The sequence below is a fragment of the Columba livia genome, chromosome 1 (genome assembly GCF_036013475.1).
Source record: "Columba livia isolate bColLiv1 breed racing homer chromosome 1, bColLiv1.pat.W.v2, whole genome shotgun sequence".
Lineage (NCBI taxonomy): Eukaryota > Metazoa > Chordata > Aves > Columbiformes > Columbidae > Columba > Columba livia.
Genome location: NC_088602.1, coordinates 26,265,009 through 26,290,922, shown reverse-complemented (window position 1 = coordinate 26,290,922; position 25,914 = coordinate 26,265,009). Strand labels below are relative to the sequence as shown.

Here is a 25,914-nt window from a genome sequence, read left to right as displayed (position 1 = left end):
GTTAACTAAAAATACAATGTAAAATTGAAACAAATTAGTATCTTGGAATTATACATTTGTTTAATTTATTATTAGAAGAACAAAACATTTCAGCTCAGCATGAACATTTGAAAATAAAGACTTTAAGAGATAGCTATGCACAAAGAAAGGAAAACCGTAAATCTTGTATTATTATGGAGTTCATGTAAACACTGATTCTTGCAAACCAATGTACATCTTTTATATAGTACATAGAGCAATTTCATGAAGTAATGTAAAACAAAGTAATGTTTTCACTGATTATATAGAAATGAGCATTTTACAACAAGCCATTCAAGTGAAATGTAATAAAGTAGTTAATCTTTGTATGAGGAGGCGAATATGTTTAAAATGCTTTGCTAAAACAAATGTAAATCATAGAAAGCAAACTGGTTCTTCATGCATAATGCTCCATCATTTGAAACTCATTAGAGATATTACTTTGGGTGTGGTTTCTTCAACCTAAACCAGTATCATACCGGATATTTGAATGCATTAATTAATCCTCAAGTCCTTGTCACAGCTGCTATCGTTGTAGTAAGCAATGTTTACTTCAAACTCCTAGCTAGTATACAAAGTGTCTTAACTGGTAACCAGGTGCTATTAACAAAAAGCATATTCTGCAAACCTTTTTCCTTACAGTTCCCCAAATATATTTTTTTTCACACTGGTACACGATCTTAAAAATGTGTTCCTTATAGCTGTAATTAAAAAAAAAAAAAAAAGCCTCAAAGACCTCTGCCACAGAATGAATGGAAAAAAAAAAAAAGAATATCAGTATTTTATGTCCTTATAATATTGGCAGAACTGTCTAATATCCCCCAATTTAATAAGAAAGACATCAGAATCAATGATACACACTCCAGCTCACATTGTAAAACAAAAAAAAGTTTGTATCTTTTATGTTAATGTTCACTCCAATTTCAAATTGTTTCTTGTATACAACTGACAACTCTGTAAAAACAACCACATTTGAAGGAAATCCTTATACAGACCCTGAGACAGAGTTGGTATAGAGCTGAAATCAAAGAAATACTAAAACACGTGAGAATAGCTCACTGTGAATCACAAATAAATTTGCAACTGTATTCCATACAAACGTGTAACCTTCACTCTACTTGAGTGACTCACAGATTTGTGAGTGGTTTGTTTTCAAAGATAATGCAATTGTTTTCTTCTTCCTATTTGTATTTAAAGGCTCCTATTCACAGCACTATTCAGATCATCCTAGTCTGCAATAAAAAAAAGCAAGGGAAAAGCATATTTCTACTACAAGAATACAATAGTGAGTAAATACCATAATTAAGATTGCCTGTTCTACAGCAGACTAGGATTATGGAGCAATTTTCCACCCAGCACACAAGAATTGACATTTCACTACAAATCCTAACTATGCAAAAGAAGTCTTTTTTGAAATGGCAAATTCCATAAACATTCATCTTTTTAAAGAAACCATGACAGTATTGCTTTTTCAGCAAGGAAGGAAACACAATACAGAATCTGTCGCACAAAAGAAAAATAAATCTGCAGTTCCTCCAATATTCTGCTAAATTTATCTCTTGGTTCTTTTCTGCATATAGCCTTAATTAATTCAGGCATTCAATATTCAGCCTCTCTGCTACTAATGAGAAATATGTGAAATGCCTTTAAAAAAATGAGAGGCAATGGGACACACGTAATGACAACTAACTCTACAGCAGGCTGTTGAGAAGAGAGTTTTATAACAGACATTTAGGGCTATTTAAGAACCAGCAGCTCAGGACGAGGCCTCATTTGAACTCAGGCTGAGTGGATAGGTAGGACTGCGAGATCAATAAAGGAACCATGTGTTTCTGTCTGTCATCCTCTCCATTAGAAAACAAGTAAGCTACCTCATAAAAAGAAGCTGGATTGAGCTCCAGGTTAACAGTCATTGCAGTCAATGGACCCTACATGGATCTGTCTGACCAGCCACTAGATGTCTAAATCAGAGACAGCTGAATCATTCGCTTCTATTGAGTAGACCTCCATTAGCGAGAAGTCTAGTCCACATGCAAGTACTTCACTACCTAAGTACTCGCTACCCAAATTTACCCAAATCTCTTCCTGAAATCCATCCTGTTTTATCATCCCAAAGTAAAAGGCTGGAATGATCTTTACGGTCTTTTTGCTTTCATATTTCATTATTCCAGACCAAAGAGCAAATTAATTTTTAGCAGTAGATATAAATATGTGTCCTGTGCCACGCATGTAACACAGTAGGAAGAAATAAGTAAGAACTACTACTATAAAAATTCAATATAGATCCAAAAAACCTTCAGTGGGAATGTTTGAGAGTCACCATTCATTAAAGTGAAAAAGGAAAAAAATAAGTAAAATTATTTCATACTTTTTGGTAAACTGAATATGTGTATTCTACAGGATATACAAAACGTAAGGGTTTTGACACCCCAGAAAAGGTCCACAGAATAGAGATTGGGATGATCAGAGGCTTCCAAAGACAGAGAGACTAAAAGTGGAGAAGACTCTACAGATTCAAACAGGCACATCAGGAGATACAAAGCCTACAAAGTCACAAATGATATGGAGATGAATAAAGACATGATGAACCACTCCTTTCATAGCATAAACAGTAAGACACATATTGTCTCTATATATTTAGTCAGGCTTAAAAAAAACAAAGACAAGAAGTGCTTCAAAGGTTGTATAATTACTTTTCCAGTCTCAATGCCTTAGGAAATTACAGAGGCTAAAGTAGCTTCAAAAAAGATTAGATATAGTCTAGAAGGAGAAATTCCTCAGTAGTTATTAAACATGACAGCCCAGACACTCTCTCTGACTGTTAAAATCCTAAATGCTGAAACTAAGTATCATTAGAGCAAACAATATGTTTTTTCAGAATTCTGTATTTTGATGCAAGCTGCAAACAGTTCCTTGTTAGAGGCAAAATGCTCAACCAACCAGGCCCTTGCGCTGACCCAGTAAGGCAGCTTACGAAACATGTGAACAGCTCACTTTCCTCAGAGCAGTGAAGTACTGCTGGACTGGCTTTCTAATACCATGCCCAATTTAAATTACAGAATCGCAAAATCATGCAGAATCACAGAATGGTTGATTGGAAGGGATTCATAGAACAATTCTGGTTGGAAAACATGTTCATTGTCATCGAGTCCAACTGTTAAGCTAACACTGTCACTAAATCATCTCCCTCATCTAAATTCCTTTTAAACACCTCCAGGGATGGTGACTCAATCACGTCCCTGGGCAGCCTGTTCCAATGCCTGACAACCTTTCCAGGAAAAAATTTTTCCTGAAATCCAAAGTAAACTTCCCCTGGTACAACTTGAGGCCATTTCCTCTTGTCCTCTCACTTGCTGCTTGCGAGAAGAGACCAACACCCTCCATGCTACAACCTCCTTTCAGGTAGTTGCAGACAGTGATAAGGTCTCCCCTCAGCCTCCTTTTCTGCAGGCTAAACAGCCTGAGTTCCCTCAGCTGCTCCTCATCAGACTTGTGCTCCAGACCCCTCAGCAGCTTTGTTGCCCTTCTCTGAACTCTCTCCAGCATCTCAGTGTCTTGTAGTGAGGGGCCCAAAACTGAACAGGAGATGCAACACAAAATTTGGACTGTGTATCTTGTGGAGGAAAAAAAAAATCATTAATGTAATTAATTAAAACACAGCAGGTTCCACCTGCAAAATCAAGAAGCAGTTATTCACTGCGAGGGTGACTGAGCAGTGGCATATGTTGCCCAGGGAGGTGGTGGAGTCTCCATCTTGACACATACTCAAAAGCCAACTGGACATAGTCCTGGGCAACTGGCTCTAGATGGCTCTGCTTGAGCAGGCGGGTTGGACCAGGTGACCTCCAGAGGTCCCTTCCAAACTTAATCATTCTGTGATTTTGTGATTCTTTGAACTGGTGAGGGAGAAGGTGTTTGTCTCTTTCCTCTCTTGAGAGTTACTCTGTCAGAAAGTGTCCCTAGAAGGACTGTTGTGTTTTTATGCAGTAGAGAGGTTAAATCAATCTTCCAGTTTCATACCTCTTCTCTCTTCCAATTAGCAGGTCTGGGAAGGAGGAGAGTGCAACAACAATATTTTGTAACTGATGGTAAGCACTGGACTATGTCTTTTCAAGACTGAGAAGGAATATATTCTTAACCAGCAGTCCATCCACTTTCTCCAGAACAGTTCAAGGATGCAAAAGTATTAGTAGTCCGAGAATCAACACAAAACTTCTTTTCATTCATCATATGATGCATATTCAGAAGTGGTCTGATGCCCTTCATAACTGTGATCCAGAACAATATCGAGGAAGGGCACCTTCTCTAAGAAGGAAGAAGGATGTGCTGGGCTTTTTGCAAGTCACAATGATTAAAAAAATCCACCTTCCTGCTAATATTTATGGACAGACAAAGACATGACAGGAATGGCAGTGAATGGGAGGGAAGAAGTTCTCTGCTAGGTGGAAATTATTATTAAATCATCTAGATGGTAATAGTTATTTCCAGGTGAAGGTAATTTATGATTTCATCAATTACTTCTCCCCACCCTCCCTGTACCTTTGGGTTAAAAGTAATAATTTTCTTTAAAAAAAAAATAAATCACAGAGTAGGATTAATTGTTTGAAGCCAGTTACTGATCTTCCAGTCAATTAGTTTATTTTACAATTTATTTTTATTTTATTATCCTAAAGAGATGGCAAACTTGAACATTTAAGAAACACACACTGTCCCCATGCAGTGGAGAAATGCATGCATAATACACAAATTTGAAAAGGTAGTCTTTTGTATCAAAGCACGAAAATCACGGCTGTAGTAGCAAGGCAGTCACAATGCACAATATTTTAACAAACGGATGTGTAATATATAAAGCTGTATCAGCTATCTATCTATATACACACAGTCATGTATATTTATTATCCAGAATAAATAGAGGAAAATGGTGAACTGCAAAGTTGTTCTTCTATAGAATGGCTCTGCAGTGTCATAAACCAGGATAAGAGCTAAGAAACACAAAGACCATCCAATAGAATAGCAGCCTAAATAATGCTGTGCCTGTTTTATATTTTTAAATAAAAAATGGTAAAGAAAACATCTTCGTTTTCAAATTATGCCTAAAAGATTTGTTTAAAAAAAATACCTCCTAGTGTTCTTTTACCTAAAGACTGATAGTACAGCCCACACCTCAAGACAGCTTGGTATGCACTCTCTCATCCTTGTCAATATTTACAACGAGGCACTTGCAAAATGCTTTATTCAGCAATGTTGACGTCATTCTTGTGACTATGGACAATGAAAGCCTTCTCTGTGAACTTTGAACTTTTGCTTATAGAAAACATTTTCCCAGTTAACTGAGTGAAAATAGTGAAGACACAGCATTTCAACATTAATCACCTGGCTGAAAGTCTTATTGATGTCTAGTCAATTGCTAGTCTGTGCATTCATGTATTTCAAATAAAATCATGCAAAACAGTTTTTTTGCTAGCTAACTAGAAGTAATAGTAGATGCAAAGTAAAGTAACCTCAGTTGCTGAAGGGCTAGAACAAGAAATTGAACTTTTACTCCCAAACTACATTTGTAGCCTTCAGTGTCTATTAGCCACATTACTTCAGAGGAGTCTTTTTGTCCCTTCTTGACCTCATTTTCTCCCCTTTAACTGCAGATGCTTATGAGATGCTCAAGATAAGACATTTAGTATGAAAGAAATAGTTACAGATACTACATACAAAGACAAAGAATCACATTCAAATACTATAATTACTGTTGACAATTATGCAATATTTAAAAAATATTTCTCCCATTTTCTTTAAGCATTCTCTTAGGCTAGTCTTGCCTGCCTGAGCTATGATCACCTAAGAACTTACAACTTACTAAGAACATCGAGGTGGATAAAAAAACCAGCCTATTTCAATACAAGATTAAAAAAAAATAAAAAGGAAATGTAGGTCAGGACCTACTGAAGAAAGAATGAAATGGAGTACTGAGGGGATGACTTCTGGTATCGTCTGGCATGCAAACAAACAGTGGCCATGCAAAACAGATTTATGAATATCAATGGCGATCATAAAGGATCTAATTTTGTTACAGTAATTGTGATTTGTAACCATGATCCCAATGGTCTTCTTTTTCAAACAAAATATTTAATACCTAAGAAACATTATTCTTACTTAATACTACTTCTCTAATAAAATTAGCATTTCAAATGCAAAATATTAGAAACACTCTGTATATCAAAGCCTAACAGTTTCAATTATAAATTTAAATTTTTGAAGGAACTAGCAGAGAGAAGAGAGAAGACCCTAAAGATGAAAAGTCAGCTACAAATAGTGGTTTGTATTACTAACAACAATTTCTAATATGACCACTAGGTGGAAATATTGTACTTACAGTTGGGGATGTGGCTGCTGACAACAGCGGTAAAATTCCTCCACAAGCAATAATGATATTGTCTACCATCTGGGAAATGAGGTGTATTGTGTTGTGTACAAAAATAATATTTTCATTACTATTGACAAAGTCCATCACTGACTTCGTGGAGTGACTGTAAGAACAGAAGAAAGGATGGATTAAAATCAGTTAAAACAAAAGTTTGCATTAACTTGCTCTTTGCAACCAGACTGTGAAAGTTTCTTTCATATAAAGGCAAAATCTGATCTACAAAACTTTGCAAGTAAATTGTTAAAAAACACGAACAGGGCTAGTTTAATGAACAAATTGACTGCTATCTATTTTCGTGCCAGGATAAGTTTCATATACCCAGTTGAGAACAATGGCTCGTAACCTTTTATTCCCATCAACCAGTACTTCCCTTCACAGGCAGCTCTGCTGAAAGCAGTGCGGTTGTTTCTTCAGCACGGAAGTTATTAATTGATATTAAGAGTTCACTGCACTGCACCAGTGCCATTTAAAGCACCCTTGATAACACCTAGTGACAGCACCTGCTAGTGTTTTCAAGGAAAAACATGATAATACTGTGATACCTTGATCTGATATTAACTTTATTAAGTAGTATTAAAATTAGCAGTAGCAATAGCTTTGCAAGCCACAGATGCTAAGATTACCTGTAATACCAGCAACTCCTAACAGGTTAGAAATTGTTCCATGAAACAGTCACTCCCCAAATATATTTTTAAAAGTATGAAAATACTGAGGAATACTCAGCCTATAAATGTATTATTTTCCCAAACTAACATTGTTACCAGCAAGCAAAAAAACCCTAAAGGCTTCAATTGAAAATATACAAGTTCAACATTCAAGCATTATGTAAACACAAAGTACAAGCCCCTCCCACAAATTTGACCAAAAAAGAATTATCAAAATTGGCTATTTCCTAGTGACTGTCACAGAACAGTTCACCAAACTGGAAACTAAATGCGACAGAAAGTTGTCCTTGGATATAACTATGCTCTAGTTTTCTGAAAATGAAGTCTTCTGTCCTGGAAAACAGATTAAATAGTGTCTATTATACCTAAGGTCTTTGATAAAAATAAATTATTGATTATCTCTGTTAAAGTGTACAGAAAGCCCCAGAAAATCACATTGCCATCATAAAACATAACCACCAAGACTAACCACAAGCAGGAGCTGGCATGCAAAAAAACCCACCCCAAAACAACTAGAAAGAGTGATTCCTTAGAAAATGTCATAGGAAAGAGGTTTTATTTATAAAGTTTGCAGGTAGTGAATCTCTCTTTTTAATTGATCAGTTGAAACAGTCTTTAGCAGACACAGAAGCCTTCCTCATGCCTGAAACAGAAGCAGCAAATTCTAATGGTAAACATCAGCTGAAAGAGCAGCTCAGTTTAGCTAGGTATGTATGAGTTATACAATCCCTCAAGGAAACAAAAAATGTTACCTGTGAAATACAGCTGTTACAGGCTGGGCATGGGTGAAACGAGAAGATACAAGGTACAGAAGGGCGCTTAAGCTAACACCAACTTTCCCTTCCCACTATCCCAGTAACATCCCCTCTACAACACATCTATTTTTTCCTTGTTGGTGGAAACACAAATCAGGAGTTAAAGAAGAAACAACCACCTACCTTCTCCAAACATGTACATCTGTTTCTAGTGCAAAAAGCAAGTCTGTCAAGAGCCGCTGGTGCATGGGTGACCATTTAAACTCTGGAATACGAAACATAGTTGTGCGTGGACCTGGACTAAACTGTCGTCGCTGCTCTTCCGTCATTGGCATTCCTCGAAATCCCAAGTCAACACGTAAATCCCTGTCTTGCTGGGTGACAGATCGACCCTGTACTGCCTACATCAACAAGAAGTTCAAAAATTATGTTAACTTTTTGTGACATGTTTTTGAATGGATCACAGAATTTGAGAAAGGATGGGATAAAACTGGACTTGAGCACAAACTACAGGAGATACTGGTATTGTGAAGCAGGTGGAATCCTTCAGTAAAGGAGCTGCTCCAGTTCGAATCAGTCACCACTGAGGGCCTGAGCTGCCCTTCCTGTCATCTGTTCCCAGTGTCTTACACTCAGGTTCTTCACTTCAAGTACTACAGAACAGGCCAAATGCAGCATCCACAAGGTCAGCAGTGACAAGACCTTCTTTATAGGAAACAACTATCCTTTTGTGTAGTATCACAATTTTCTCGAAACACGGACAAACTACACAGGAATCAGTGCACTTTTAGACAGCTCCTCATTTTCCAAAATCAATTTATTTATTTGTTTTTTTTTAGCAAGATCATTAGAGAATCAAGTCTAGTCCTCTAAATCTTATTTTGTCAATTTCGTTACACATTGTTAACTGGTTAACAGTTTTATGGATCCTCAGGACATCCTTTAGATTATCTTAGCAGCTGGTGGATATGAATTTAATTCCCTTTCAACACCTACATAGTCATGACTGTTTCCACTTGGTGATTAAAGACAAAAGTAAAAGATACATACAGAGGATATGATGGAGAATACCGTGAAGGAAAAAGGAGTAGACAACAAATGTTTTGACTGAATTTGAGGCAAATATTCATAACAACCAAATTACTTATAATGTGCAACATCTCTGAAAGGAAGAAATAGAAAGTCTGATCCTTAAAATTATTTTAAAGTTACTTCAGATTACCTTAATATTGCAAAATAGAAAATATACTTGCTTTGCTCACATATTCATTTTGTGATCTCAGCCTACAGTTTTAAATCTGGACACTTAAAAGCAAAAAGACATTTACAAAATATTTGTGCTAGCAATGTAAAAATGGTCATAGCATTGGACCTGAGCTGGAAAGCTTTCTACATCTTTAGTCTGATGTTTATCTTCTGCAGCCAGTATTTTGAGAGTAGGACAGGATTCCTTCGTTCAGTTTGACCTATTAGGATCAAAATTGTTACTGTTGCTTTCACTTCCTGTGATTTTCTTGAAGTTATCTTTCAATGATTTTTTTTTTCTTAAACTTAACTAAGATTTGAATTTTTTGCATGAATCTTCTGCATAGTGCTTTCAATTCTATTTTCAGTCTTTCCTCGTCGGCACTATAAAAAAGTTAATTTTATATTCTTCAATATTTGATCTACTATTGATAAAGGCATTAACTCTTCTTAGAAGCAAGCAGGAATCCCCATCTCTACTTTGTTGTGCCATTTGTTGTTTCCCTTCAGTTCATTTGAACAAAAGACAGCTCACTTCTAACTGGTAAGGTGGAGAGCTGGCTGTAGATCTGCTTTTAGAGAACTTGAGGTTAGCAACTTCATTCACATACCATTTGTTCTCTTTCGGGTACAACTACAGGTATTATAGTTGTCATGTCAGCAACAGTAATGGTATCATAACCGTAACACAACAGGAGAGCTTTTATCTAGCCAATAACACTGAATTTGCAAGAATGGGCTTTGATGTGCATCGCATAAACCACCATGAAACCCAACAATCTGTACTTAGGTGGCCAGTCTTTAAGTCATTTTCAAGGGTTTTCAGTCATCTCAAAGAGATCAAATCTAACGTGGCAGTTCCCATGCACGCTGCAATCAAAACTCCAACCTCCAGCTCTACTGTAGATGTGTTAACATTGCTCCTTACTCATGAAAACAATAATTATTGATTTATGTTTTATTTAGTACATATTTCCACCTTTTCTATTAAGGTTAACTTATTGAAACAGAAAAGATTTAACTATGGACAGCTTACAGTTCACAAGGTATTTCAAAACACTCAAAGAAGATGTTAGAAGATTGCAACAATTCTAGTGTTTACACAGTTGATATTGTTTTTAAGAAAATAATTTAAAAGATATATTAATGGCTACAGACTTAAATCAGTTCATTGTAGTTTTTCATTTATTTTAGTGGGAAACAACTGTAATTTAAGTACTCATGAAGAGTACAAAGTTCATAGATAATTTGCAGATCTAAATGTTATGTTAGGAATTTTGTGAGGAGTTATGAGCAAAACATTTGAAAAACCTTTTGTTTCTCCTGTCTTATAGTGATCTGATAAAAGTTCATTTAGACTTATGTATCATTTAAATCCTAACAAATAACTGTAGGCTTGAGGAATTTGTATTTTTGTAATGCAACTGTTTCAGGTGAAATTCATCAAGGAAAGAGGTTAAAGAACAAAGAAGTCCCAAAGTCACACCAAGAGGATTCTCTACAGTAGACAGTACAAATTCTTTCATTAAAGATTTATCTTACTAATTCACTGTGTTTATGCGTGCACATATGCACATAGCAAGTGAATATTAGCATTTCACCCATCTTTTACTCTTTAAACAAATATCCACATTTCAAAATAAACCCTGACTGCTCCTTTTTCTTGCTGTCCTCCATTCATTCTATTCATCAGTTTCCATGTCTTAATTTTAAGATTTAAAATAAGGTGTTTGGCCACTGATACTCATAAATACACTATTCCTATCAAGAGCTTTCAGGGCTTATTCTTTATTACATGGAATGCTTTTAAATATAAGGATTCCTACAGAATGCTTGATAGGCTGTCCCTAATCTTCTGAGTATTTTCATAGTTTTGAAAAAAATACTTACAAGAGAACCCCAAACTTTTCTTACAATACCTGCCTAGGGAATGCAAAAGCCCCACTCACTCACTTTTCTCTTCAAAACAGAGGTTCTTACCAGAGAAGAGAGACTTAGAAAAGAGCATTCTTTCTGTATGTCAGAACCCACTGGTTTGAGTAATTGTTTTTTGTTTGTTTGTTTAAGGGAAAGTATCTGTTTTGGAAACCATAGATGGTTTATATAAATTAAAATGTCCCTTCACTGGAGGTTTTCTGAAAGTGTTGTCTCCCTGAAGAACACAGAAGGCAGCCTGATCTATGTTCTTTCATTAGATGACATCTACTCCAAGTGTACTTGAGTGTAACTCTGAAAGTCTTCCGACAATTTGGTAAACACTACACAGTACCAGCCAGAGCAACTTTTGCAATCTTTGTTTGGCTCTTCTTCCATAGTTTCAGGAAGCCTGCTTGACTTTAAAATCCTAGAAGACAAATACTGGTGTACATACTGGATATATAGTCAGCCAGTAAAGTCTGAAGGTAATCAATTCATTCACCAGATGATGTGCTAAAAAGCAACCTTTGTTTATGTGCTACAGTCTCTGAACAATGCCACTGGGGAAATTAATCCTGTCCTTCAAAAGTTCAAAGTGACCCTATATTTTGCTATGTATAAAGAGTACAAATTCTTTCAAAGGGTAGACTTCTGCCCTGGCCTTCCCAGTTCCAGAATGCTATGGCTCTCACAAAACCCAGTAATTTCTCAGAATTTTTGGAGGCAGACCTAGACAAGAAAGGATCTCCAAGAAGAAAGTAGATACTTCTTTTATTAATCATCTCTGGTCTGGAAATAAACTAGCAGTTTTTCTTCTGTTATCCCTAAGCTATTCCTTTGCTTATGTTATAATCAAAACCAGAGATTATTTATGCCAGCATTCCTGTACAGGAAGAAAGACAGGGTAATAAAGTGATGTAAGACTACACTCTGAGAAAGGCACAGCACCAGTAAAAACCACTTCAGTGTATATTTCATAGTAAAATATAGGTATTTCTAATCTTAAGACATACTAAAAAGAAAATCTACAGCAGAGTTCTAAGAGTATCAGTTGATCTGTCCAGAAGAACTAAGGAAAATAGATGACAGATTCTCTTATCTAAGTTTTTTAAACTAAAGAATCCACAATTGCAATACATATTTTCTATACTGACATGACAGACTTCACAATCCTTACACATTATGACATTTTCAAAGCAAATAGGCTTGGGGGATGGACGTCTTTTGTCTAATTAAAGAAATATACTTCAAACATCTCTCAGATTTCATACTATTAATTCACCCAGCAGCAACAAACAGTGATTACATCGAACACATACATGGCTACAGCACCTGAAACCTACCTGGGTTGTGGTAGTTGTCTGGATCTTTCGTATCTCCTTTCCTGCTTCCTTACCATCATCAGATCTTTCTGTATCTGATATTATACTTCCTCCATCAACACTAGGTACAGTTTTGTTACCAGAAGACTCTGTTTCAAGAGTTGTTGCAGTCATTTCAGCATATTCTAATCCTTTAGATGATGAAGCCAATTCTCTCTCAGAAATGCTACTCATTCCATCTGAAGTTGTGTGAATCTTGAACTCCTTGTCCTCTATTATACTTGAAGCACATGTTATATCTACACTACCCGTCATATGTGCAAGCAATCCCAAATCATCGTTTACACCAAGATGCATCTGTGTTTCTTGCACATTTGGAATAGAAATGTGATTACTTGAAAGTTCAGGCAGAAGTTTCTCCTCTTGACTAGGTATTTTATCAAAGAGAAATGAGGTACTGTTAGTAGAAGGTTCATCTTTCTCATCAGCCAGAGTTATTAACGGACCATTATCTTTTTCCTCATTCTTCTTAATAATACCCACGCTTCCATGAACATTGTTTTGGAGCTTCTCAACAGCAGCACTATACACATTATCTAGAAGAGATTCAACTTCTACAAGTGCACCATTTTCTCCAGTTACCAGTGTCTCTGGTGATAAATCCATATCATCAAGCTTTACTTCAGTAGCTTCTACCTTTTCAGCTTTTATGTCAACTAAAAGGTCGTGAACTTCCACATGCACTCCTCCTCCTGGTCTCTCAGCACTTCCAAGCACATCATCTGGCACCTTTGTAGCCATGAGCAAGTCCCTTGTATCTGTACTGACAGGGTAATCCGTTTCACTTTCTGGACTTTGACTTTGTGAAAGGTCTTCTATCTCTCGAATTTCCATTCCACCTTTTGCTCCTGTTGTCTGAGAGGAAAGACCTGAGATAGTGCTCACATTCCCCTTCTTCCCCTTTTTAATATTTTCTTCCTCTTGCCTTTGATACTCTTCATACATTTTTGCTAGATACTCCTTGTGTGCCTCATATGTGACCTTTAAAAGAAAAGAAGAGATTACAGGGATGAATGCCTATCCATGAAAGGATGATGAATATCGATATGGATGAATGAATATCCACGAACTTGGACAAAAACTAACAAGAATCTTGACAACATACCACATATTGCTTACAAATTGTTTCACAGCAAAGGACCTAGGACGACGACAAAGAAAAGCCACCTTGCCATTATGAAGGTAGCCACCAGATGGCACTAAATCACTTTACATCTTTTACTGTAGTGCCAGTGCCTTTGGGGGAGTTACCAGAATTTAAAAACCATGCACGAGTCATTTCTTACCTTGGAATGAGCTATAGAAAGAGTATCCACCCACACTCTCCAGCCTCCCCATTCATATTTTATTGCATGATACAAGAGAATACGGAAAATGTTGTAAACCATCTCTGTGATCTTCTGCTCTTCAGAGTTCTTTGGGTTAATGTATCCCAGAGAAAACATCCAGTCCTGCCACACTGAACACTGAAGTAAACATCTAAAGTGAAATAATTATGTCAAAATATATCCAAAGAGAGCTTCTTTATTTTAACATTATAATGGTTAAAATAGGAGGAACGTTTCCTCTGAACATCAATCTAATAGTACAAAGAAACTTAAAAATACTTGGGGATTAATAAAAATTTTAAGTATATTCTAAACAGAATAACCCAATATTAGTTGATGAACTAAAAAAACAAACCTATGACATCTATTTTCTATATATTCCATTTAATATACAGTATAAAACTCTACATGGAGTATAACAGATTGCTACTACCCACACATCAAGGATGAGAAAATACTGTTTGTAGTGACATACCTTCTGTTTTCACGGCTATTACTAAAGAGCTTTATCATGTCAGATAAGAACAAACGTCGAACTTCCATCAGCTCTGCACTTGGCGTGGAGTTTTTTAACAGTGTTGCCACCACCTTAAGAATCACTTTGAAAGAATAAATTAGATACGTAACACATTTTAACTGCATTTAAAAAAAAAAAAAAAAAGAAAAAGAAAAAAAAAGAAAAAAAACCACAAAAAAACAACCACCACCACCACAAAAAAAACCAACCAAACAAAAAAAAAAACAACAAGAAAACCCACCAAAACCTGCTGACAGATACTAATGAAAGTAGTAACTGAAACGCATATGTATTTGAGACAGAAGAATTGTTCTTGCTTCCTGAACCATATTCTTTCAAAAAACACCACAACCTCTAGGTTTTGTCATAGAACCATACAAAACCTCTAGGATTTATCATACAAACATAATATATTGTCCTTACTTGGATTCTGAATTTTCACTGTCGAATCTGGCTCCGGGTGTGGTTTATGAACAACTTGAGTGCACACTTGTTCTGTCAAAATCTGAAACAGAATATTAATTTCATTTTACCATTTTTAATTAAGTGTTGCAGCATTTCTTTGTTCATTTTAAAATTTGTTAAGTACACTTACCACATTGTAACTTCATATAAAACATTTTTCTGAAAAATTTTTATAAGCAATAAGCAATTCCTCTACACAAGGCTCAAGATTTTAATGGTTGCAAAGTGGCTGGTAAATCAAATTTTTAGTAAGCTTACTAAATATACAATAATTGTGGTTAAAAGATATTTCATTCATATTCCTCATATTATTACACACTCACAGATTAAAAATTCTTCCATAAGCATTATACATCAAAAGTTATTCTCATACATTCCATCCATAACCAAACCCAACAATTCTTAAAATTGGGTTTAGTTTTCTCCAGCTGGGAAAGAGGAACAGTCACAGGTAGCATTCCATAGGAATAATCCTGGGGCTTCACATAACAAACAAGAGACATCATTCTACTGTTTCATGAATTGTACCTGACAAACTAGTTAATTTGTATTGACGCAATATTACAGATCTTTCATGCTGGGATACCCTTCACCTGTTGCATGTTTGCAACTTTATTTTTAAGAACAAGCTAAAAAATTAACAATATTAACATGGGATTCTCTAGAAGTATATTAAAGCAAATATATTTCAAAATAGAATGATTTCACCAGTGATTCTTATTTATTTTACAGCAGAACTTTAGCTAATCCATTAATTAATAATCAAATTAAAGCTAGTTTTAAACATAATATCTTTGAATAGGTCTTTACATATTGGTATTTAAAACAGAAAGCAAATATGCCTCTGCTTTCTGTAAGAGAACATGGAAAATATCTACATTAGTTCCTCGGTAAATCTTTTGTACTTATGGCACTTAACTCTTTTTTCTCCTCCTCTGGTTATTTTTTTCATATGTAAATATCTGAGGATGCTTGTTTCAAGTAGCACTTTAATTTTGTCACTGAGTCATGTATTTTCTGGCAATACCAACCACAGAATTTCTCAGAAATCTGAATGCAGGGACATCTAGACTGTGAGACCAAAATGGTCAAATAACACAGGACATGTGCAATAAAAAAAGAACTTGACATCTGAGTAAGTCATTAGCAAACAGATGATGTTTAGGTTTTACAATCACAGGAGAACATTTTCTACATCACTCTGACTCAGAATCCCAAATACCAACCACTCCTTTAATCTTCCAGTCTTTCTAGAACCAGTCCTATGTATCTAGCCATTTCACCTCTTTATGACCAAATGAAAAAAAAGTCAGTCTTTCTCCTGCATAAGATCCTCAGAAATTGCAAAAGATTCAATTCTAAGTCACCGTTTTTAAAATAACTGAAAATTGGATGTGATCTTTATGCATTTGCAGGCATGAGTACATAGGTTTTGACCAACCTGACATTTACAGCATTCTGCTTTAATAAAATTTTTCATCATTAAAACTGGAGTTTCTACAAGAAATTGGTAGTTGAATGTTTTGAGGTCACATTCACTTGCCTTGAGCAGTATCTGTTTCATAAAAGTGGTCATGTTCAGTTATCATTTTGGTACACTATCAGCAACACTAGTTAAAAGCAGCACTTCTCCAAATTTTGTAAACTTGAAAGGAATGGCTCAGAAAAAGAAAAAAAGGCATCTCTTTGGCTCCAGTACTTTCCATTTCAATGGAAACAAGAAAACAATGGAGGAGTGAGAGCAATTGGAGGCCTTTTTGTTGTTGTTGACATCAGAATGTCTTCCATCAGCCTTTGTAATGCTGTAAGTGGAAAGTTTTATAGAGACTATGTACAAGGAATGACATTGTTCATAGAAATATCCAAAGCACAGCAAAATACATTCTCAACCAGACTTGCTCTCTTAAAATTTCTATCTAAAATTTTCTCAAAAGTCTTGAGATCAGAATACTGTAAAGCACACAGTCACAATTTATTATAATTAAGTCATAATTTTTACAACAGATATGCCAATCTCTATGTTTAATAATTTGTACCTCATAAAGAGTGTTATAGGTTGTAACTGTCACTGTATTTGTATGCAGCATCAACCGTTCTCCGAGAAGCGTGAAAAGACTGTGAGTATGCATTATTTCCACCTTTCGCCTGGAAGAAAAAATATAAACATTAGGAAATTGCCAAGCATATAGAACATTTTAAGCAAATGCAAAAAAAAAGCCCCAAAGCCAAATATTGTGATATTTTGAATTTATACAAAAAATTTAAGATCTTTCCCAATATGAATGCAATTGTAATACACAAAGAATCTCAGGAAGCGATGCAGTATTTGGGATGGGCTTTTGTATAAAACAAATCACACACCATTCTCACCCTCCATGATTTTCACAGTGAAAAAGACAAAGAAAACCCTTTCTGTCTTACTCAGGCTGAGAGCATTCAAGATGTTCACAGGCTGGCTAAAATGTGAACAGTGCAGAACATATCTTTTGTCACTCTCTCAAGGACTCAGGACAATCTAACCCTAGATCTGCCAACATAAATACTGACAGATTTATCAGTACTGCCATTCTCTTTACATGGCATTCTCTCATGCAGACAAAAATAATTCTATCATGGAATAACATGTTATGATTCAAAGTAAATAAAGTCCTGAAAAGTTATGAAATTCCAAGTGATTAAAGCAAATTTTACAGCTAGGATAAAAATCTACTCAAATCTTGAAAAGCAGAGAAGAAAGAAGCTCACATCAGTGTATTCTACCTGTCCCAAATCACTACTCTTTCGAAACTGGATATAACGTAATAAATAGAGTAATTGTCATAAATTGAATCACTAAATTTATCTATTACTGTCATGAATATTAAATAAAAATATTATTCAAAATAATTACTAATCTATATTCAAGCAGCAGAAAAAATATAAGATACAGTAAATTTTCTGTAAAAAATTATGTATTCAAAAGCTAAGAAATTCCCTTTTCATGATTACTGATGATAATATCACAGCCTTAAATTACATAGATTCATTCTAGAACTTTTAAAATTAATACATTACATTATAATCTTCAAATAACCACAAAAGAGAGAGGCAACAACTTGTAACATTGTATACTCTTCTGTCCACAGAAGCGAGTTCACAGGTTACTCATGAGGAAAAACTACAGGTAGTGAACCTTGTGAGCTGTGATGTTGCACACGGAAGTGAAAATTGATTGGAAGGTTTAAATGTGTAGATAAAACCCAAATGTCAATAATAGACTATGATTTCAGTGGTGTCATAGAAAAAATCAAAGATGGCAGAGAAGGAAAAGAACAAGATTTTGCCCACTTTTCAGGCTAGACAAGGTATTCTATCATCAGAGATCACAAATAAAAATCGATCAAGTTATTCAGGCTCTCATCTAACACATTATTGGTCACTTCTCTGAAGAATCAATTACCTCCACTCTATTGCTTAACCTGCATTGAATATATATGATCTACAGCAATGGTAATTGGTTTTGTACCTACACACTTGGTGCTAATATTGTATTGGTTCTGATTTCATAAATTGCATTATAACATCTCTTTATGCACTTTAGTGCATTAATAAACAATGCTTGTTTCCTGTGCTGTGAAACAGGACTTGAAGTGTTTTTTAATTTTATAATCACTAAGAATTTTGTAGTTGACCACAATTTAATAAAATCATGTGTATGCACACACATGTATGTACACAAATAGGCACACCTCACAAGCACTAGTTGTAAGATATGAAAATGGGGGGAAGCATTTTTACTTGCTGAAATCTACATAACATGTGGATGTTTATAGATGTCCAGAGGTCTGAAAATTAAAACCAAACAAACTTCAAAAGTTATGAAGAATATTCAAGTGGATTTCAGTTTACTTCAGTTGCATGAAAAATGAAGTAAACTTGGTGATAAGTATTTACTTTCACTCAACAATTGAAACTACACTGACATATCCAAAATAAGAAGTAGAAGCTAAGGAGCGGGAAATGAATTTTCAGCTTCTGAAAAATGACACTTCTTTTTCTGTCATGTTCCTCTGACAGAGTTTGCTACTTGATTTACTGGATAAGTGATAAATATTTTAAACAAATGTACTTATGTGGACACAACTAGGCTTCTGTATCTTACTTAATCCAACTACTATCAATGTGAATGACTTTTACTAAGTAATGTTTGAAAAGCCCTTGGAGATTCTTGAGTGGACTATCAATTTGCTTTATTAATTCCCTGAAAACTATTTGGCTTGCTGGATCCAAAAAGAAAAATCCCATCTGGGAGCATATTCTCAGCTAACTGTCTCTCAATTATACAGTCAGACTTTATTGATCTTACTTATTGAGAAAAGCGTGTCTAGCAATCCTGCACTCTGGCTAGACTCCCAACTCCTTTCCCTTCTGAGGAGGTTTTACACAATGAAGTTTCTAGTGAAGGACACTGCGAATTCTTACACTGCAGAGTCTCCCACTGGAATATTGTTCTGGGTCAACCCCAGCAGGAAGCTAAACATTGCATGTAAAAGGGGAAAAGTGAGCGGCACATCAGGCTTTTTAGTACTTTCTTAACATCAAAATATGGAAGATGAGACTAAGTACATCTATTTTGTGACACCAGTTCTTTTTAAATGTGAATGTTTCTTACTGCCACATTTTATATAAAAATGTTTCTTGCATAGAGGTATGTACTTCCATCCTTTTTTCATGACCATTTACTTAGTCTGTTTGCTTTTCCTTCTGAAACTTTCCCATGTGAATAACATATTCTTCTGTTTCCATTTTCCCATCATATTAAAGCTATTTTTAAAAGTACTGCCCTGAAACTTTTATTGCAATGACAACGAAAATTCCAGCAACAAGCTTTTGATGCCACTCATGTTTTCTGTTGCCAGCAACTGAACATGCAGTATACATTTATAAAAAGTATTTTTGAAATGTGTTTTTTTCAATTGTTTTAAAACTTGAATTCCATTTGTTAGACAATCATTGTATGTTTTGAATCACCGTCATAGTAACAAGTTAACCGGAAAATTAATTTTATCCCAGTGTATAAAGTTCACAAAGTGTGCAAATTATTACTTACTTATGACCCAAGTGTTTAAGAAAATATCCAAGCACCTTCAAAGCTTGCACCCATATACTCTCACTTTTGGAAGCCAATAACTTATAAATTACTCTAAAAAAGAAAAAGAAATACAAGGGTTTTTTTCAGTTTATTACTAAACATTACGTATTGTATTTCACTGAAGAGTGATATTTCTTCATAAATAAAGCTACAAAAATAGCAATTGACACAAAATGGAAAGATATACTGAAAGCACCAAGAACAGCATGAAAATTTGATTATGAATTCTTTAGGTTACAGACATGTCTTTTGGCTCAGTTCAGTTTTATAACAGAAAGCAACAATCTTATCTTATAATTCTATCTTGGAACAATCAGATAAAGAACAGCCAGAGCAGCTGTAGCTTAAGACAAGAGAAGCAGATTGGAGCACACCCTGGAGTTTCTTACAGTACCTGGAAGCTACTGAAAATCTCCTTTCATTCTTAAAACCCCTACTCAATATCCTTTCTACACAGGACAGGGTACCTGCATCTAATCACAGGGTATTCATACTGTAATCTCATTATCAAAAATAAAACACAGCAATATGTTTCACAAATGTTAGCCTGGAGAAAAGGAGGCTGAGGGAAGACCTTATCACTGTCTACAACTACCTGAAAGGAGGTTGTAGCAAGGTGGTTGTTGGTCTCTTCTACCATGTAACAAGACGAGACAAAATGGCCTCAAGTTGTATCAGGAAAGGTTTAGATTGGATATTAGGAAAAAATTCTTCACAGAAAGGGTTGTCAGGCATTGGAACAGGCTGCCCAGGGAAGTGGTTGAGTCACATGTGGATATGACACTTAGGAGCATGACTTAGTGCTGCACTTGGCAGGGTTAGGTTAACAGTTGGACTTGATCTTAAAGGTCTTTTCCAACCAAAACCATTCTATGATTCTCTAACAGAATCCCATGTACACTTACAAAGCCGCATCCTCATTGCGTCAACATTTGAAATAGAATGAAAAATAAACACTCTGTTTTTAAATCCTGGATAAAAAAGCCCTCAACATTTAACTAATTTAGCTTATTACTTATTTAATTGATATTATTGGTTTCCGTGAAAACTCCACCGTCTTTCAGAAAGGAAACCAGCCTTGATTTAACAGCATCAAAATACAGAAAATATTACCCTCCCACTGGACTGTTCTTCAAAAAATTTTTAAATTTATATTTTACTTTCCCATTTGAATTAGCTGAGCTTCAGCTTTTACCCATTCTTAGTCTTTCTCCACTAAAGAGTGCTTTAGCAGACAATATCTTCCACTTTTGAAAGGACCTCCTCCATTTTCAAGTGACCTCTGAGGCTTCTGTCTTCTGATAACATAAGCAGATGAATCCCTAATGCTATGTAAGGCTTTTTTTTTTTTTTTAATGCTTAAATGTTGCAGTTCTGCACATTCTCTCCACTTCTTCAGCACAGACTTTTAAACACAGAAACTGCACCAAAGAATTTTAATATCGGTACCACAAATCTTCTAGATCAGTTTTATGCTTTGTTGTGTCAGGAGGGGAATTCTGTCTGAATACAGACAACTATAGGCAGAAAACAAAGTCCTAATCATGAGTACAATGAGTCTTCAACTGGTATCTAAAACTCTTTGAATGACCATGCAAGTATCTGTATTAAGACCTTAGTATTTTGGTAAAACTTAATTTATTAGATAGTAGATTTTGCCCCATGCCCGTTATATAAGCCCCTTGAATTTTCCAAAGTATTTTCAGAATGGCACAAAATAAAATTATATAGTAAATATTAAATCATTAACATGAAAATTATTCATCTCTGAAAAAAACTGCATTACCACATTGGGCCTAAGAAAACAAAAAAACCCCAAATATTTCTCTGGGAACTGTCAGTTATTAGTTTTACTGTCAAATAGATGAACATATGAATTCTACAGAAAGTTTCCTTAATCTTTCCAGAAAGAATTTGAGAAGTTATGGCATGATTTCTCTTGTTTACCTCTGCTTCACTCCAGATTATGTTAAAAATCTGAAGGCAGAAAATGCAAAATTATTCTAAGATAAACACTTGGCTTTTTGATTCATCTTTACACTCTATTTGAATTACATATTCTATTAAATAGATTAAATATTATACATTCTATTTGAGATTGAGAAGCAAGTATGACAGTACATTTACCTTCAAGTATCATAATGATAACCTTAAGTGGAAGATTTTTTCCCCCGAGCTATCAAAAACACTCTGGTTTTGACAAAAAATATAGCCCAAGTTAATAAAATTGCAGTTTGAAAGATCAGCAAGTGTGATATTTATGTGAAAAAGAAGCAATCTGGAGAGTGATGATACTGGAACTACTTTTAAGATATTTTCTCACTTCACTGTCTTACCGTATCCCATTTCTCTGATCAAAGGCAGGTATCATGGATGCTGGATGTTCGGACATCAGTGCCACTAGCAGCTGCAGTACATCATGAATATTTTCATCCTGTTTGACAAGCATCAATGTTATTCTACAAACTAACCTTGACAACAGGCTTCTCATAGAGCTGGTACAATTGGTTACAGTAAAAGATAGGTAATTACAAAAATGTACCTCATGCATTGTTAATAAGTAATTTAATATGCTCTGTAGTTCATCTTCTTTCACTCCTCGATCCTAAAAAAAAAAAAAAAAAAAAGAGGGGGATTACTCAGAGAAAACACATTCTTTAAGTTTGTTTCAACAAAAACTTGGACCAAGTCAAATAATCCTACAATTTTTTCCTATTTGAACTCAAAGAAAATTCTCTCTTTCACTTCATTAGCCATTCAAACCAACACAAAGTCAGCCCTCTATTCCTGCTAGGAGGGACTTTTACAGTGTGGGCCTCCAGATGCTATAAACTACTACTGCCACTCCTCCAGTCCCTGACTCAACTGGAAAAAAACAGGAGGTATAAGCCAGGCCAGAAAATACTGATTTTCAGTGTAGTCTTAAATAGCAGATTATACGTCAAAGACTAGTGTTCAGCTGTAACAGAAAGAGTCCTAGATCATTTCAACCAGTGGCAGGAAATAAAAACAAATGACAAAACAACAACAACAACAACAACAACAACCAAACCCATCACACCCAAAAAAACAACCAACAACAGCAACCAAACACACACACACAAAAGGGATAAAGCAATAACTGAATTTACAACTGCCATTACCTTTTTCGTTTGATCATGCAAGCATTTACTATCATATAAAAAAAAGCCCAGATTCCTGAAAGATTCTACAGTGCCATATACTATTTTTGCAAATACATTTAATAAAATATATATGGCATAGTTTGATGAGGTAAATAAGAAATATTGTATAGATCTACTACCTTTATGTTGTGCATGGACATTAAAATTAAACAGAAACAGATGCAATATCTGACAGGTATTACATATTTACTACTATGAAAAATCCTATTACATGCATGTAACAGATCTCAATGTTTTCCATCTGGAATTTTTACCTTCAATATAAGTTGTTTCAAAAACAGAAGCATAAATGCCCTTAGTGATATGATTTCTTTCTGTGAGGGCCGAGGACCATCTGGAAGAAGAAAAATATACCACCTTTAAATATAAAATAATTCCTTTACTGACTGCAGCTTCTTAAGGAAATCACAGTTCCAATAACAGATTTAGTATTCTATTCATTATATAAGAGTACGTATTTACGAATGATATCATTTATAACCTTTCAGAGTCACATTTTACAGTATCATTATATTTAAGTGATGTTTCATTTTGGAAAAAAGAAATCCATATATATATTCATTTTTTTAAACAAAGACATAGTAAGATGAAAGGTAGTTAACAGGTCTAGACTCACACAAAATAAAGTATATGATCTGTAAGTGTCTTCATATAAACTAGGAGTTTCCATTCCCACTATGAGCAACTACTCTACTGATTAATTTACTTAACCACCCTAACGTCAGTGCCAAATTCAAGATCAAAATTATTCTGTTGAATAATTCAACACCAAGTTGAATTCCACTGAAAACACTGGGAATTTAAACGACTAGTAGAAGCAATACTGTGGACATGTAAAAGGGTCTGAATCTCACCTAAAGTATGTGACAACAACTTGGAATAACTAAGTCAGTATGTTAAATACCATCTGAATGAAATCCAGCAAAGGAAGGATTAATGAAATATTAGCGGTTGCATTTACCTGTAGTAGAAAGAAGCTGTTTAAACAAAAAGAAACTACCATCTGAATAAATATTAAATTTCAACCAGAAAAAAAACCAAAACTCTAATCCATAATACTTTAAACAGTTGTGCTTGAGGAAGTATATTAGGAAAACAGAAGTATCTAAAAAACTGAATATGAAACAGAGCTCAAATAACCATATTCACTTGGACCTTGCTCTACTGTATTTTATATTGTCCCCTTTCATAAATAGTTCAGGTTGAACTGGAAATTCCTTTGTTAAGTTCCTACTTTTCAAACAATGTGTGTCGTAATCTTAAATTTTGCACAGTGAAAATAAATTCATCAGCCATTTCATCGTATGCTGATAAACATATCAAAGCTCAATAACATTCTGTGTTTCAGTATTATTTCCAATCCAGAAGAATGCAACTTTTTAATGAAGATTTTTTTATAGTCTCCAGTGCCACTCTTAGAAGTGAAGCCCCTGGTCTGCACACAGCAATTCAAGACTGAACAAGGGCAAACCCAAAGGTAAGTTCTATTTGTTTGACTAGCAGAAACAAAAAGAATGGTTAATCCCCTCAAGTTTTCCTCCCTGTTTTGGTGTGGAAGCAGGAGAACTGGGTACTTTTCAGAAAGATACAAATAAATCTCAACCTCCCCCCACCATCATGTGTAAAAACAGTAAGGATACTGTTGTAAAAACCCTATCATATAGGCTTTAAAAATAAAAGAACAGGTTTATATCCACACATTCTAACGGCACTATGAAACATCTATTTCCCATTGTAAAAACAGAAGTAAGTTGGATTCTAGCTGCAACTACATTAAATATTCCATGTGTTTTTATGGCAATGGTGTGCTTCTAGCCAACAGCTATTTTTTTCCCTAATTCAAATGCAGATTCAACTCTAACTGTATCACAGAAATCTGTTTCTTCGCATACTGTCTTTCCTCCTACACCATGACAATATCTGAAAACTAGGCCTAAAAACTAAGGTATTTTGTCTTTTCTGGAAGATTGCAATTATAGAAAGAAAAAACAGAACACTAGGACAATGGATTTTGGCAACAGAAATGTTATGGAAGGATTAAAAAGGAGCTACCCTAAATTAACCAGGAACATGTTCAAAGACATCTGAGTTTAATATTTCTTATTCACATACCCACTAGTTTCTCTGGAGATGTGCGAGAACCCTGAAAAGGGTTTTTCAACACACAGAAGATAGAAAAGGAGTTGTTGCTTGCAGGTTATATGTCAAGCAGGTGAAATGATACTTTATCCTTCAGTCCTCCAGTACTACTCATTCCTTGTATTTCAATTGTGTCTTCAAGATTCATTGCATTAGAATCAGAAAAAGGGGACAGCCTCTGCCCAAAAGACTATTAATCTAAAAAAATCAAAAAAGGACCAGTAGTGCCCCGCCAAAAAAACATAAAGGGCTGGAAAACCTGGAGGCTACATAACCAGTCGCTTGCTACAAATAGTAGACTGCAGCAACAGTAATGCAACAGTCCTCTCACACAGATTGAATGGAATTAATCTGGGAATGGTAAAACTACATAAAAAGGATTTTCCACTATCACTGTTATGTCATCACACTTTTTTGCTTGATTACTAGTTGATGATTTACTTTAAAAAATGCATTATTGACCAAACAATGGTATAATTTATTCTATTATTTAAAAATATATATCATACATACATATACTGAGGCAAAGAGAGACAAGTAAATCTTGCTTTTCAACTCAAACACTGAAACACTTTACTCTCTATTAATCTTTGTGCCCATCACTGGATCTGGACAATTTGGTGTCACCACCACTCAGAAACAGATAAACTGCACTGCTAAAGACTAAAACCAAACCCAAACCAAATCAACAACAAAGACAATTCTTTTAAGGTCTGCTACAGCAGCTCTAAGTCTCTAGTATATAAAAA

General features: G+C 35.0%; 1 protein-coding gene across 13 annotated transcripts in view; it reads right to left on the bottom strand.

Moving 5' to 3' along the window:
- NBEA (neurobeachin) overlaps positions 1–25,914 on the bottom strand; it is a 490,360-nt gene that overhangs the window by 320,773 nt on the left and 143,673 nt on the right. For all 13 annotated transcript variants that reach the window (XM_065051668.1, XM_065051676.1, XM_065051716.1 and 10 more), the window contains exons 14-24: positions 23,281–23,360; positions 22,384–22,446; positions 22,178–22,275; positions 19,800–19,892; positions 16,747–16,855; positions 14,669–14,750; positions 14,204–14,327; positions 13,687–13,879; positions 12,362–13,381; positions 8,040–8,257; positions 6,386–6,539 (exon numbers count right to left, since the gene is read on the bottom strand). In XM_065051668.1, coding sequence (XP_064907740.1) covers positions 6,386–6,539; positions 8,040–8,257; positions 12,362–13,381; positions 13,687–13,879; positions 14,204–14,327; positions 14,669–14,750; positions 16,747–16,855; positions 19,800–19,892; positions 22,178–22,275; positions 22,384–22,446; positions 23,281–23,360 — 2,234 coding nt within the window. The remainder of the gene's footprint in view (positions 1–6,385; positions 6,540–8,039; positions 8,258–12,361; positions 13,382–13,686; positions 13,880–14,203; positions 14,328–14,668; positions 14,751–16,746; positions 16,856–19,799; positions 19,893–22,177; positions 22,276–22,383; positions 22,447–23,280; positions 23,361–25,914) is intronic.